At 41.5% G+C, this 14,425-nt stretch overlaps 1 protein-coding gene across 7 annotated transcripts in view; it reads right to left on the minus strand.

Annotated features, from left to right (window-relative positions):
• The window catches only part of Frmpd4 (FERM and PDZ domain containing 4), a 972,353-nt gene that overhangs the window by 634,517 nt on the left and 323,411 nt on the right, over window positions 1-14,425 (minus strand). For 3 of the 7 annotated variants that reach the window (XM_029534150.1, XM_021187621.2, XM_029534152.1), the window contains exon 1: window positions 6,274-6,764. The exons of 2 other annotated variants lie outside the window; for them this stretch is intronic. In XM_029534150.1, the coding sequence (XP_029390010.1) occupies window positions 6,274-6,314 (41 nt within the window). In that variant the 5' untranslated portion in view covers window positions 6,315-6,764. Of the gene's footprint in view, window positions 1-6,273; window positions 6,819-7,512; window positions 7,835-14,425 lie in introns of those variants that run through there. 2 more of the 7 variants (XM_021187619.2, XM_029534151.1) reach the window with 2 other exon arrangements.

Below are 14,425 nucleotides of genomic sequence, written 5' to 3' on the forward strand. Positions count from 1 at the left end.
AAGGTCAGTTGCCATTAGGATCAGATGACTCAAGTGTACTGTAAGGAAATCCTAGCACTCTCCGTTCAGGTTCAGTCCATCACCAGTTCACTGGCACATGCTAGGGGATGTTTTCCCAGTATTATTGCCACTCACTTTCATCCAAGTTAAAACTGTAAGTTTAAAAGCCTCTGAAAGGCCAGCACCACTCTTTAATTCTCTAGTACAAAGAAAACAGGCAAATTGAGTAACCAAAGGATCTGCACAATTATTGTTCCCAGGCACAGCCCCTCTGGGGGATGTGTGATCACTTATGAGGGCCAGGTTCAAATGGCTAAAATAGAGAATATCTTAAATCTTAATAAAAATAAATTTTAGATGAATTTGAATATGTTACTGAATTTGAGTACTTAATACTTTATCTGGCATGTGAGCACATGTGCCTACATATGTCCAGACCGTGGCAAAGAAAGAAAAACAAGAAAAGGTTAGAGAGCTAGGACTAACGGTATGTAGTGATAATATATACATTGGCATTTTGGTTTCTTAAAAACATACACACACGTAAGTGTTATAAATGAATGTTTTCATTTTAATCCCAGGTGTAGGATATGGAGCTGCTTCAGATTACCCACAACAGCTGACTATGATTTGCCTTGTGATCTAGCAGGGGTGTGATTTTGCCAGCTAGAGAGAGTTTTTGCAAGTGTATGATATTTGGAATGCTGGTGTATATAAACGCTAAGGCCTCGGGAGGCAGGGTGGGTTGTTGGTTGTTGGGTGGCTGCTGTTTGGTGGCCATTTGGTAAATAGTTATGTGCAAAAAAGAAAGAAATAGAAGAAATTAGATGGTGATCAGCACAAAACCCACAACTGACCAAAATACAGGAAATAAAGCCCTAAATGAAACATCTATACTATAATCCCTTTTCTTATAGCTCGGGATTGTTGTGGAAGAGGAAACAAATCACTTCAAGAGCCAGAGATGACAAGGAAACAGTGTTTTCCAGACACAACAGCGTAGCTATACATATAATGCATATTGTGACATAATATACATTTTGTGCATAATATACATAGTGTGACAACATATACAAGTCCCAAGCACCCTCAAGCCAGACAAAGTCTCAGCATGAAGGAGACATGTTGACATCCTAGTTCAGGAGCTATATGTAGTCCTTAGCTGTTGACAATGGGAAAAGTCAGTTCTCTTTAAGTAGTCATTGGTAGGTCAAGTATACTCTAGTAGGAGGCAACACATCCATAAACCTATGGGCAGTACATATCAGACTTGATGGGTTAAAAAAAGACACAGAGGTGGGTGGGCAAGAAAGGGGAAGTATTTCTTAAATGAGTTGGGTAAAAGGGTACATATAATCAAAGATAATTGTACAAAATTCTGACAAAAACAAAAAATACAAATTTTAAAAGAAAAAAGAAAAGAAAAAAATGACTGAAATAGGTAAACTTTTCTGTAAGAGACAGTAAGCCTTTTAAGCTTCGGGAGACAACATTTCTATGGCATGTTTTCAACTTTGCTGTTGTACAGCGAACTCAGGCACAGACGATATAGAATGAATGGGCATGGCTGTGTTCCAGTAAAACTTTATTTATAGACACCTGAATTTTAATTTCATATTTTTTCTTTTGTTTTGTTAAACCATTTAAAAATAACAAATAAATTCCTAACTCACCGACTGCACCGTAACAGCAAGCTAGATTTATCATTTAAATCAGTTTTCTAACCTGTTGGTTTAAACTCATCATTCTCAGTTGGTAGACTACTTAGTTTGATCCCCAAACCCACATGAATCAGGTGTGACATCTTATCGCAGTAATCCCAACACTGGGAAGAGGAGAGTATCTGAAGTTCCAGTGTCATCCTCAACTACATAATTATTTTGAGGACAACTTTAACTACAAGTGCCCTGCCTCCAAACAAAAAAAAAACCAAAAAACAAAAAGAAAGTAGCTGAAAATGTGGCACATGCTTTAATCTCAGAACGTGAGAGGCAAAAGCAGGCAGATCACTGTAAGTTCCAGACCAGAATAGAGAGTTCCAGGTTAGTCAGAGCTACACAGTGAGATCCTGTTACAAAAAGAAACAAACAACACAAAAGCATTTAATGATATATGATGGTGATACATTTCAGGACTCTATGTATGTTTCAACAATCTTTTTTAAAGCCTCATTTTTTTCTCCTTCAGTGTTAAGAACAAAATCAGTGTTTTCAATATGGTTCCTGGAAGATGATTCACTTCTAAAGGTTAGAATTATTGTTCAGTGGGAACATGCACAGGGTCTTAACACTCTACCCCTACCACAGCAAAAAGGAAACGAAAACACAACATATGGATCGATTTCTTATCCACTAGTAATGTTAAACTACCATGACAAACCGTGTGTGTGTGTGTGTGTGTGTGTGTGTGTGTGTGTGTAAATGAGAGAGAATGACCAGCTAGCTGCAAGAGCTATAAAGAGAAAGTGAGAATTTCCAGGCCATGACTTTAAAGTATAAGTAACTTTCATGATGACTATAGTCTATGAGAGAGAGAGAGAGAGAGAGAGAGAGAGAGAGAGAGAGAGAGAGAGAGAGAGAGAGAGGCAAAGCAAGAGCTATGTGCCTTCCCTCTAAAGCTGAGTGAGACTAGACTTGTGCACTGCATGCTAGCAGCCCCTGGGAAACCAAAGTTAAATATTCCTAAAACAGGAATCTAGTTCTGTTATGAAACTCTTCATCATTTTGCCTCCTGACAGCCACAGAAGTCAGCAGAACCAGAAAGGACTCGGAAGATGAGGAAGTAGCATCTTTAATAAAATTCAAATCCAGAGCCTTTGGGGTCTTTCACTGCTAGTCTCTCGAGCTAACTAGTACCAGTAGTATTGCCAGAACTACTTGGCTGAGGAGACAGGAAGGCTCTACTCTTTTGCTTTCCTCTTTACCTCCCCTCTTCCTTGGGAAATGGTTAATTCTGGATAATATAAAGGAAAAAACAATAAAAGTTTTATTGTATCAAAGTGGATTTTCTATCAAAATCTAAGAAAACTACAAATTAAAACTCTTCATCCAAAGTGAGATACGAGTTACAAAATTACCACTTTATTATGACAGATTTTATTCACTGCTATAGACCAAAATAACAATACTGATAAAAGAAAATAACCCAGGAAACAATTTAAAGATGTAAAATATAGCTTGATCTGAATTTTCTTACTATCATAATGAAGACTCTTCCCATCAGTACTTGGGACCCCACCATCAAATAGAATTGAAGTTAGTTACTCAATTCATGAATGCATTACTCGGTTTAATGAAACCTCTATGAGTTTGGGGTTTCAATTCATCCCCCTCAGGCAGAAGTGGCGTAATCATATGTTTTTCTACTGAACTGTGTTCTTCTATAAACATTTGAGAGAGTGCATCTGCTTTACAAATGAATTAGTCAACAGCAAGAGCAGTAACAATAAAAATATATGCCTATTTTTATACTATTACTGGGTTATAAAGAAATCATCTGTAATGCTCTCATCTACAAGGATGGGGAAAATGATATATAACTGTTACCAAGGAAACAGCAATGTAAAAAAAAATGCATGTAAACTATCAAGCAGTTTAATAACCAGAAAATTAGAATACGAAAACCATCTTCAGAGAGAACGATGATACAGTGTGCCCCACACAACAAATCCAATCAAGGGTCATAACTCACAGAGATGGCTTAAAGGGTCACCACCACTTTTAAGTGACAATGATACGAAGGCACTGTGTTCTTCTGGGGCAATTAGAACTCAAACTTTTTATATGATAAAAAGGCACCAAGTCAGTAGACAAATAGTTAAATGTAGGCACCTCAGAAAGTCAAAGAAAGCACTTGGCTTATTGATTCCAGCATAGATTAATATTCTCTTTGAATGCTCTTTAATGACTACTGTCTTTACTCACAAATCGAGCACTTAATAGTTACAGCAAATGCTTTCTGAATCAACATTTTAAAACTGAAGTTCCTAAGAACCAAAGAAAGGGTTGAGAATCAAACCTAGGGCAACTACATGTGTTTGCCTCTAAATCAGGAGAATTTGAAGTATTCAAGCCACCATGCTGATCAAAGTTAAATCCTTTAGGAAGATTATTCACCCTGAAATCAGGGAAATCCTGCCGTGTAAGCACTTTTATACTTGATTTTTCTAACAGTGTTTAAAACACACACAAGGCTTCTTTCAAGGGCAGATGCAAACAGCCAGAGACCCCCTAAAGCCATCCCTGTTCCAGCTTGAGTGCCATCCTGGAGCTCACACTGGGAATAAGGGAAAGTCCAGTAGGCTGGAAGGCTTTTCAGTGGCTATATTGGTTCAGCATTAAGCACTTTCTCCCTTTAGAGCAAACATGCTAGTGGATGACATAAGGACAGAAAATAGCATTTATACTCATTACTGGATTTTCAACTCTTCTTTTAAAAAAAGATTCTACTCTTTGCTCCCCTCCCCCCCACCCCCCCACATATACACACACTCAGCCTGGCCTGTTTTGGTTTTTTTTGTGTTTTTTTTTTTAGCCTCGGACTTGTGGAAACCACAAAGATATGCTATAACCTAGCCAAAACATCTTTTTTGTTGAAATACAATAGTGACTTCTCCAGGGATCCAAAGTTTCAAGACTATGTGAAGACGCTGGATGTTTTGTAAATCTTGCTGCTTTTAGCTTGAGGCCACCAAAAATTCTCCCTGTTACTTTAGCCCATCCCTTCACTGAACTTTTCTCTCCCCATGTCCCATTTCCATCTATCACAGAGGGCACCCCAACATCCCAGAATTGGCCTTTAGCTCTTTCCTGAGCATGGTTCTTATTTGCTAGCTATTTATTTTTCCAGGCATGGGCAGAAGCATGCAGGAAGTTAATAGGACAGTGGTGTGAAGCCATGGCCCTTTGAAATAATCAGCATGAAACCAAATAATTTGTCACATATAGCCACTGACTGCTTCACACGTCACCCCTGTGATCTGCAAGAACCTTCGTGGGTGGCTCTACGACACATTTTATCTACCACCTTAGTATCTCCAATCTTCCCAGAGTAAGTTACATAGGGATCCTTTCCCTAGAGTAATCTATGCCTGATGTGAAGATTAACCTATATGATTGAGAGCATACAGGGATGGGCAGGGAAAACAAAGAGCTGCAGTTGTTAGCACTCTCCAAACCTGAGGGCTGTGAGTGCCTCTGACAGGATTGGGCAAACCAAGTCAACATATTTTTCTGCCTCAGGTTTTGAGATTGTTCATCTTTTTTGATGCAATCAACAACACATTTAACTCTGATAGAATCAAGGAAAGCATAGCATGATACTTCTCATACTGAAGGAAAAAAGTGCTTATCTCATAGGGGTCATTACCCTAGACCTCCAGGGCACAGGGTCTGCCAGAGTCTTGCAAGGAAGTAGGAAGACATAGTTTTCCAACACCTCTCCTGCCCACCTCTCTCAGTTATTGCCCCAAGCACAAGACCTGACTTGTTGTGTTCAGTGAAGGTTTTGGAAGCACAGTAGGGCAGGGAATAGATGAGTACTCTGACCAGATATTACTTAGGTAGCCACAAAGTGGCAATGCTACCACCTATTTTCCTATCAACACTGCTGGGGAAAAATATCATCCTGATTTGATGATTCGTCTTTAGTTTCAATCATAACACAGCTATTTAGAAGCAAATTTCTAAATCTCCAAGGCTTTAGATTTCCACAGTTACCCAAAGAATGGCTGAAAGCCTTTCTCTTCTACCTCCATGACTTTGCCATCTGGGTCCCTGCTGGAACCATCCGGGTCAACCTTCAAACTGACTTTTCCAGGGCATAGAGGTCTAATTTAGGGGTAGGAAAAGGGGGGGGGGTCCTTGCTGTATGAAAATCAAGTACTTAAGCTCGAAATACTTCTGGTTTTCCCTAGTAAAATCAATTTCAACCATCATCTCTTGACCCTTAACACATAGTATGACCCCTAGTCACCACTGTGGCTTTTTCTGAGGGAAAACAAGCTGTCCTGAATATCTGGTGGTGGTGTTGGTGGTGGTGGTGGTGGTAGTGGTGGTGTGTGTGTGTGTCTGTGTGTGCTCTATGCTTGTGGCTATAAAACCCCATCAGAAAGGGAGAAATAAGTTGAAGGCAGCAGCCTCGGGTCCTTTTCTTTTGGTCCTACCTTAAGCCTGGCTGCTCTTTTAAGCTTTTGCTCTTTCCAGCCCCCAGAAAAATAAAGCACCAAGTTTCTGCGGCAGCCCAAGGTGCAAAGAAAACCCGCGCGGTCCCTACCTGGAGAGCTTTGCAATCTTCACAAAGCTGAAGACATCCATGTAGGCAGCTTGGGGACCCCAGAGCCTGGAGGCTCCGTTGCCCCTTCTCACACCAGCAAAGGCAGCCTCAGCAGCCCCATGGCCAGGACCTCAGTGCGCCTGGGGTTTGAGTGGCAGCAGCGGGTGGTGGCGGAGACCCAGGAGGGCCAGTACCTGGAGGCGGCGGCTGCTACCCCCCTCCGGCCGTGAGCTGCGTGTGCATCCCCAAGCAGGACCATTGATGGGCGCCCGCTTCGGGAAAACTCAATGGAGAAGGAGGCAGGCTGGGCACAAGGAGCGGGGGCGGGGAGCACGGCCCGGGTCCTGTGCCCCGCCCTGAGAGCTTTGGCTCTAAGGACCGCCAGGCGCCCTGAGGACGAGAGGCTAGGATGAGGGGTGCTGCTCCTGCTTCCCAGCCCTTGGGGCCCAGTGTCCCACGCACCGAAGATCGCAGACTGAACCAGGAGGCGGCGGGCAAGCTTGGCACACGCGCACGCACCCCTCACAGCACTGCAGCTGCCTCCCTGCCTCCTTCCCCAAGCCGAGTCCCTTTCTCGCCTCCCTACCCCCACCCGCCCAGGGGGAGGGGGCACTCTCCTGTCACCGACTCGGGGAGCCTCCAGATCCTTTAGATCTGCTCCAACAGTCCTTAGCGTGCTGCAGGACCGCGACACACTACCTCCAGCCTCCAAAAACCATAGGGAGAGCAATGCAACCGCAGGCGGCCCTAGGCTTCCGTAAACAGAACTAAGGATGGGAAGGAGCGAGGACGATTAAGACCGGGATCGTTTGTCAGGGGAAGGGAAGGGAGATACCCAGAGGAGTGGGTTCAGTTTGGAGAGCTCAAGAGTTCCCTCTGCTTTCCCTGAACCACTGGAGCGAGACGTGGCTGTTGGGATGACTCGAAAGGTGTGTTCTTTGGACAGCAGCACCACAGCAGCTTGGTGAAATAAGCACAGGATGAATTTGCGGGATGCAGGGATAAACACAGCTGCTCCTTACTAGAGGAAAAGAGAACTCAGGGTCCCAGGAGCTGGGGTGGGGGCGGGGTGCAGCGCTAATTAGGAGGGGCTGAGGATGACAGGGAAGAGAAGGGTTGCTAGTGAGGTCTGGCGGGCGGAGCAAGCTGCCTTTTCAAATTGAGGGTGGGCAAAACCGGTAAAGGGGAGGGGGAGATAAACCTTGCCGGAGAAGCACAAACCAAACACTGAACACTCACCTTAAACAGAGTAAACTCCAAGTTGCAGCCATTTAGAACTCCTAGGTTTTCTTCTCTTTTACATAATTACCTTGGAGAATCACGCCTGTTCCTTAACTCACTGCTAGCTTTCCTTGAGGCTCGGGCTTCTCTCGGGGCTTCACCTTTTTTCTTCTTTCTCTCAGAGTCTGAAGGAGTCTTCTGTCAGACTCTTCAGAATCTCTCCCCAGAGTCAGTGAAGGTCAGCTGGCTTCACTGGAGTGCGTACCCCCACCGCAGACGGCTCTCACCTGGCGACAGGGCCACCGCAAAGAGCCAATGCCTCCCGCGAAAGATTAGAGGCTCTGGCTTGGAGGCTCCAGCTAGCCAGTGCATCTCTTTCTCTCTGATTCTGTCTCTCTGTCTCTCTGTCTCTCTCTGTCTCTCTCTCTCTGTCTCTCTCTCTGTCTCTCTCTCTCTCTCTGTCTCTCTCTCTCTCTCTCTCTCTCTCTCTCTCTCTCCCCAAGGGATTAAGGAAGAGGAAATAGGTTTAAACTTCCCAGACTTCTGCTTTTGCTGTTATATTTAAAGTCTTTCAGTATTCAAACTGAGGACTTCCATGTTATTTTTAAGGCATTTCTCTCCAAATTAAACATAAAATCAGTAACAATCTGCACAATCTAGATGAAATAAAACTCAGGCATAAATTACAGATTTTCTTTTGAATAGGCAGGGCAATTTTTCCTTTAGCTTCTTATATGAAGCCTAGTTTAATGTAAACTCTGTAACTTCTGGAGCCCAAGAGGCCAAAAGGACGTTGGCTTTAGAATATCCTATTGTTTGAATAAAGTAATTATAATTTGAGTATGCTTTATAATTTTAAAAGCACTTATGTATTTGAATCTCATAGCAACCCTGTCATATAAGACAAAATACGAAAAAAAGAAAAATCTTTTCCTTTTATGCCAGTGCCTTCTCAAAGACAGATTAGAAACACACACACACACACACACACACACACACACACACACACACAACATCGATCAGAAAAGGTTACATATCTGAACTGTGCAAAATCTCTGTATTCTTCTTTAAGCCAAAGTCTCTGTCAAAAAAGTACTAACAAATATCTAGATGCTGGGACCCTCTCCCCCGTTTTCCCCTTCTCTTCTCCTCCCAAATATTTATCTTGTTTTGGCAACACTGGCCTCCTTGCTATTTCCCAAAGGTATCTTTCAACCTTAGGGTTTTAGCCTAAATTATTCCCCCTTTCAATGGTTACTCCACCAGCCCAGAATATTCTTCCATCCATTTGCATGGTTGGCTCTTTGTGCTCTCAACTCTGCACACAAATGCTACTTCCACAAAAAACCTGTTGCAATTATTACAAGATCTCCATACTCTGGACTCCAGGTGTCTATCACTGTTTTAGGTTTTGTTTGTTTTTCCTGTTGCCAGAGCACTTATCACCCACTCTCAGATTATATAATTTATTTTTATCAGTGATGCATTCTGAATCTTGAAGTCTCTATGGTTTTGTTTGAGTGTTGATTTTTTTACTGCTAGATCTCATGCCTAGAACAGTTAAGTCACCAGGCTATAGAAAGACCTTAATACATAATGTTTAATGAACTACACGCTCTTTAAATTCACAGCCAGAGCACCCTTAGTCAAACATCCTAGGTAAGTATCTGTGACATCATGGCTGATTTTTATATCTCCCCCAACCACTCTTCTTCCCTTTATACTTCTGTTTTCTTTTGGATTACTAATAGTAGTGGTGAAGACCCTGTCTGTTCTCCAGTTATTTTTTTCCTCTTCAGTCATTCTACACTGCCCACAATAAAATGGAAACTGACTTCTTCCCTTCACCTCTGCTTCAACATCTGGTAGCAGAGGATCTGCTTAGCATCTATTGGCAGCAGATCAACTTTCCGATGGGATAAGGAAAAAAAAAATCAAGCAATGCCTTTCATGGGCTAAGGAAAATATAGCTCACTTGGTAACATGCTTGCCTAGTATGTAAAAGGCTTGGATTTCCATCACCAACCCCAAATAAACCAGGTATAATGGTACATATCTAGAACTCCACAACTCCAGAATTCACTTGAAAGGTGGAAAGAGGCAAGAGAATATGGGATTCAAAATCATCCTCAACCACACATACAGTTTGTGTTCAGCCTGGGATATATGAGGTCCTGTCTCAAAAAAAAAAAAAATAGAATGGTTGTTGCTTATGATAGCAGAACAATTGGAAAAAAACACTTTTTAAAGAGTACTCAGTTAAGGAAGAATTAGTATATGGCTTACAGGTAAAACTAAGTTGTTGAGCACCTGCCTATCATGCAGAAGACCCACGGTTCAATCTCCAGCTTTAAACTAATAAATCAATTCCAATATCACATAGCTATTTATTCAGCAGTGAGTGTGACAGGAAATAGGCATTTTGTGTACTTGTAGAGAAAGCCTCCCTTCAAGACATCTGGTCTACCTGGAACAGCTGGCATTGGGGTTTCTTGCTGTGCCAATTTCTGCACTACAATTATGAATGGTACAGATGCCTCCTCTCCACAGCAAAACAGTCACCAGGGGAAATGACTGGCTTTTCCAGGCTTTTATTCTCCTCCAATAGAGTAATTGTCTGGTATGTTTTCTAATGGATTGATAGCATTTTCTAAAGCAAAGCCACCTTCCCCACACCTTTGTTTCCTAACTCCTATGAAACTTGCTAACACAGCCAGTTCATACATCTGAGCCAGCCTGGGAGCCAGGATGAGAGCTGAGTGACTGGTCTCTTAGCCCCATCCATCTCTCTGTGCCAGATGTGTGCAGCAGAGAAGCTAGGAGAGATTTCTTTGTCTAGCATGAAACAGATCTTCCTAAAACAAACAAAAAGCCCCAGAGTTGAATCTTGAGGACCGCTGTGATTTTCTGAAGATTCAGCTGTAGCCTGAATAATCTCAAAGGCCTTTCTAGATCTTACAGAGTTACACATGAGAAACTTTTCCTAGCCCTGTGAAAATAACTGCTTAATTTACTTTACTTCGAACCAACATTCTGACAGACATATTGTCAAGCTCTGTCGGATACATAAGCCATCAGATTCAGTGCCAAGTTCTTTACTCAGTTTCCCCATGTTTAAAGTACAATTAATAATACAATCCTACCATAGGACTTGGTAATAGGACTACATGGGAATTGAAGCACATGACTGCTAACTCCAGAAAGATTTCCATAAGCCTCTTGATCCTGGGCAGTACTATTAAAAAAGAGTTTCTTCCTTTGAGTGTACTATGAAGTTGAACAGGGAGTTGCGTAGGACCTAACAAAGCTGAGCAACATTTCCTACAAATTTAATGCACAATGGTAAGGCCCATCACCAAGGTCCAGAATCATGTTATATTTTGTTTCCTGGATGCCTCTCAGAAGCAAGAGTGAGGAATTTCTTCACTATTGTCCTGAGAATCCACTGTGAGCCTAGATGTTCTTCATAGGATAGAGGCTAGGTTTTATTACCTAATATCACTAGTGAGTAAATAAAAGCAAAGTATTCACCCATTTATTATTTATTTGTGGAGATACTCCCATGTACTACAGATTGCTCCAGGCAACAATGTAAGACTTTGCTCACATAGTCTCCTCATTTGGGGAAGTAGAAGGCAGGATTTGTGGTGGTTTGAGTGAGAATGAAAATGATTCCCATAGCCTCATATATTTGAATCCTTGGTTCCTAGTTGGTGAAACCATTTTAATAAGAATTTGGAGATATGGCCTTGTTGAAGAAGGTATGTCACTGAGGATGAGATTTACAGCTTAAAAGATCCTAAACCAAGCCGGGCGTGGTGGCACATGCCTTTAATCCCAGCACTCCGGAGGCAGAGGCAGGCAGGCGGATTTCTGAGTTCGAGGCCAGCCTGGTCTACAAAGTGAGTTCCAGGACAGCCAGAGCTATACAGAGAAACCCTGTCTCAAAAAACCATTAAAAATAGAAAAGAAAAGAAAAGAAAAGAAAAGAAAAGAAAAGAAAAGAAAAGAAAAGAAAGCTAGCTAAACACAAGTCATAGTGAGTGAACCAGTAAGCAGCATCCCTCCATAGATTCTGCTTCAGTTTCTTTCCTCAGGTTCCTGCCTTGAGATCCTGCCCTGACTTCCCTCAGTGATGGACTGTGGCCATGAAGTATTAGTAGAAGCAAACCCTTTCCTGCCCTCAATTGCTTTGAGTTGTATTATTTATCACAGCAGTAGAAAAACAAACTAGGGCACTAAGCAAATGCTCTACCAACTAAGACAGTTCCAACCACACACTGTCTCTTAACAACAAAATCTCTTAACACTCACATCTCCTTCAGCTAAATCCCTTTGTTCTGTTTAAGTGCCTGTGCTGACATTTTTGGGTGATCTCACTGGCTTTGGTGATGTTTAATGTCATCTATAGGTGACAGCTCTGGCTTAGAACTCTCATGGCATCCTTAAACATCTCTTTATCTGAGGTCTAATATGTACCTTGAACTTTATGTGTCTTTAAATTAATTACTATAGAGAAAACCCTACTATCTCCAACTACTAACACCCTCTCCATCCTTCTAGCTGCTTCATTCCAAAATCCAGAAGACATCTTTGATTATTTTTTCCCTTAAACTTCATCTCATACCAGTTATCAAGTCTTGCAGATCTACTTTTCAAATGGACCCAAACTTGATCTATTTATGGCACATGCCTGTGAGCCCAGCATTCTGGAACATTGGGGAGCCAGAAACGGGGAGGTTGCCACAAGTTCAAAGTCAACCTGATTTACCTTGCAAGTTCTAGGCTCTAGAGACCTTGTATCAAAACAAGCCACAACAAAAGAAAACAAAAACTCTGGAACATTCACTCATCTTGCATATCTCACTAATTTGATCATGGTCACATACACAATCCACCATGGTCTCTGGATGGCATGACTGCAAAGATCTACTAACTAGTAACCCTGGTCCCTTCTCCTATTTCTACACTACCTTTCCCAAAGTAATAGCTTCCATGAACTCTGAAGCAGAAAGAAAATATGGAGTGATAGTCTCCTGTATGAACAGAGAATAGAGACCCTAACTGAAAGGTCATCACTTTGACCCTCATATTATAAAACAACCCTGGAACTTGAAACCCAGGCCAATGGCAATGTCACTGAGATGAGTCTTTGATGAGGAAAAAAATTTATTACTTTGTCAAGTGATGATGTCAGTGGGCTGTAAAACACTCTGTTGATGTTTGAAGATGATGATGCTATGAGTCTGAAAGTCTGAAAGGTGCTTGGGAGACATTAATGGGCCACTAAATAGGTTGTATTTAGTACAAATGTTAATTTACCTTCTGCAGAGGGCTTTGACAGTCAATAAGGAGGCAGTTTCCAGCTGTGCAACAAATGGCCAAAGAAAGGGATTTTGAAGAGACCAACAACTGAAAGAAAGAAGGCATTTTTGTCTTTCCCTAGTTTTCCTGGTTTCTCTCTTCTCTTTCCTCGTTTTTTTTTTTTTTTTTTTTTTTTTTGTATCTGCCTATCTTAATATTCCAAAGAGGTAGGAGGAAAGACTAGAAATTGGAAGGCAAGACAAGCTCATTTTAAAAGATTATTATTTTTATTAGTATTAAATAAGGATATGACTCATACTGTACATTTGTAAGGTTTGATTTTCCTAAACGCTTTTGTTCATTAGTCCTGGAAATCACCCTGTGAGTTAGACAAGAAAGGTATTATTATCCCATTTTAGGGATGACAAAGGGGTGAGAGCAGAAAAGCTAAGTGGTGACAATAATTCATATTAAATATGAGGATTATTATGCTATGAGAAGCATTGTTTCTGTGTGATCTATCCAGCACAAAGTCGGGAACTTACAAATATCAATTTGTGCAAGAAAAATATCTCAGTTTTACAAGTGCAATTCCATTTTCCTCTTATGTTTAATTACCTTACAGGAGATTTGAAATTACTTAAATGTGGGCCAGCAAGATGGCTGAGTATTTAATAAAGGGGCTTGCTGTACAAGCCTGATGACCAAAGTTCAACCCACAGACTTTATGTGGAAGGAGAGAACCCACTCCTGTAAGGTATGCTATGACTTCCACATTATTGCAATATTTGGTGATATATGGAAACTCGAGGAATAAAAGAAAACACACACACACACATACACACACAAACATACAACCTTCCCAACGAACAATAAAATAGGTATTCAGATTCCATCCCCTAAGTGCTCTTATAGGTGGGTCTGGTGGGGCACAGCTGCAATTCCAGCACTTAGGAGCCTGGGGGCAAGAGGATCTAGAGATGTAAGTGTTCACATCTTCATCTATATGCTTTATAGGGACAATGAGTTGCCAGGCCCTACTTCCCTTCCACTCCCCATGCAATAGGAACACATGAGTGGCTCTTCCTAAAGGCCAAGAGAGGCAAAATGTTCTGAGAGCCCATCTGCTTCTGTAGCTTTGAAAATCCAGGAGGAACAGATTCAAGATCAGAAACTTTTACCAATCTGCCATGTATCTATATGATGAGGAAAAGGGACCAGTGCAGCTCCCCAGCAGATGAACTTTGTTTGAGGTTAACAATTACATTTGGTACCTGCACCTTTCACTTAGCTCTTTAATTCATCTAATTCATCTTTTATCTTCATCCCTACCCTCTTGCCTGCAGTGTTCTAGAACATACCAAAATTTAGCTAATGGAGGAGTATAATTATGACCTTCTTTCTTAATCTCCTCTAGTGTGATGAGCTACAGGAAGAAAAAGATGAAGGGGTCATTTTAAAGATTCTATGAATGCAGACTCTCATAATAAATGTTATCATGCAATAATATTTTGAATTCTTATGCAATGATTAGAAAGAAAGAAAGAAAGAAAGAAAGAAAGAAAGAAAGAAAGAAAGAAAGAAAGAAAGAAAGAAAGGAAGGAAGGAAGGAAGGAAGGAAGAAAGA

The sequence above is a fragment of the Mus pahari genome, chromosome X (genome assembly GCF_900095145.1).
Source record: "Mus pahari chromosome X, PAHARI_EIJ_v1.1, whole genome shotgun sequence".
NCBI classification, from domain to species: Eukaryota; Metazoa; Chordata; class Mammalia; order Rodentia; family Muridae; genus Mus; species Mus pahari.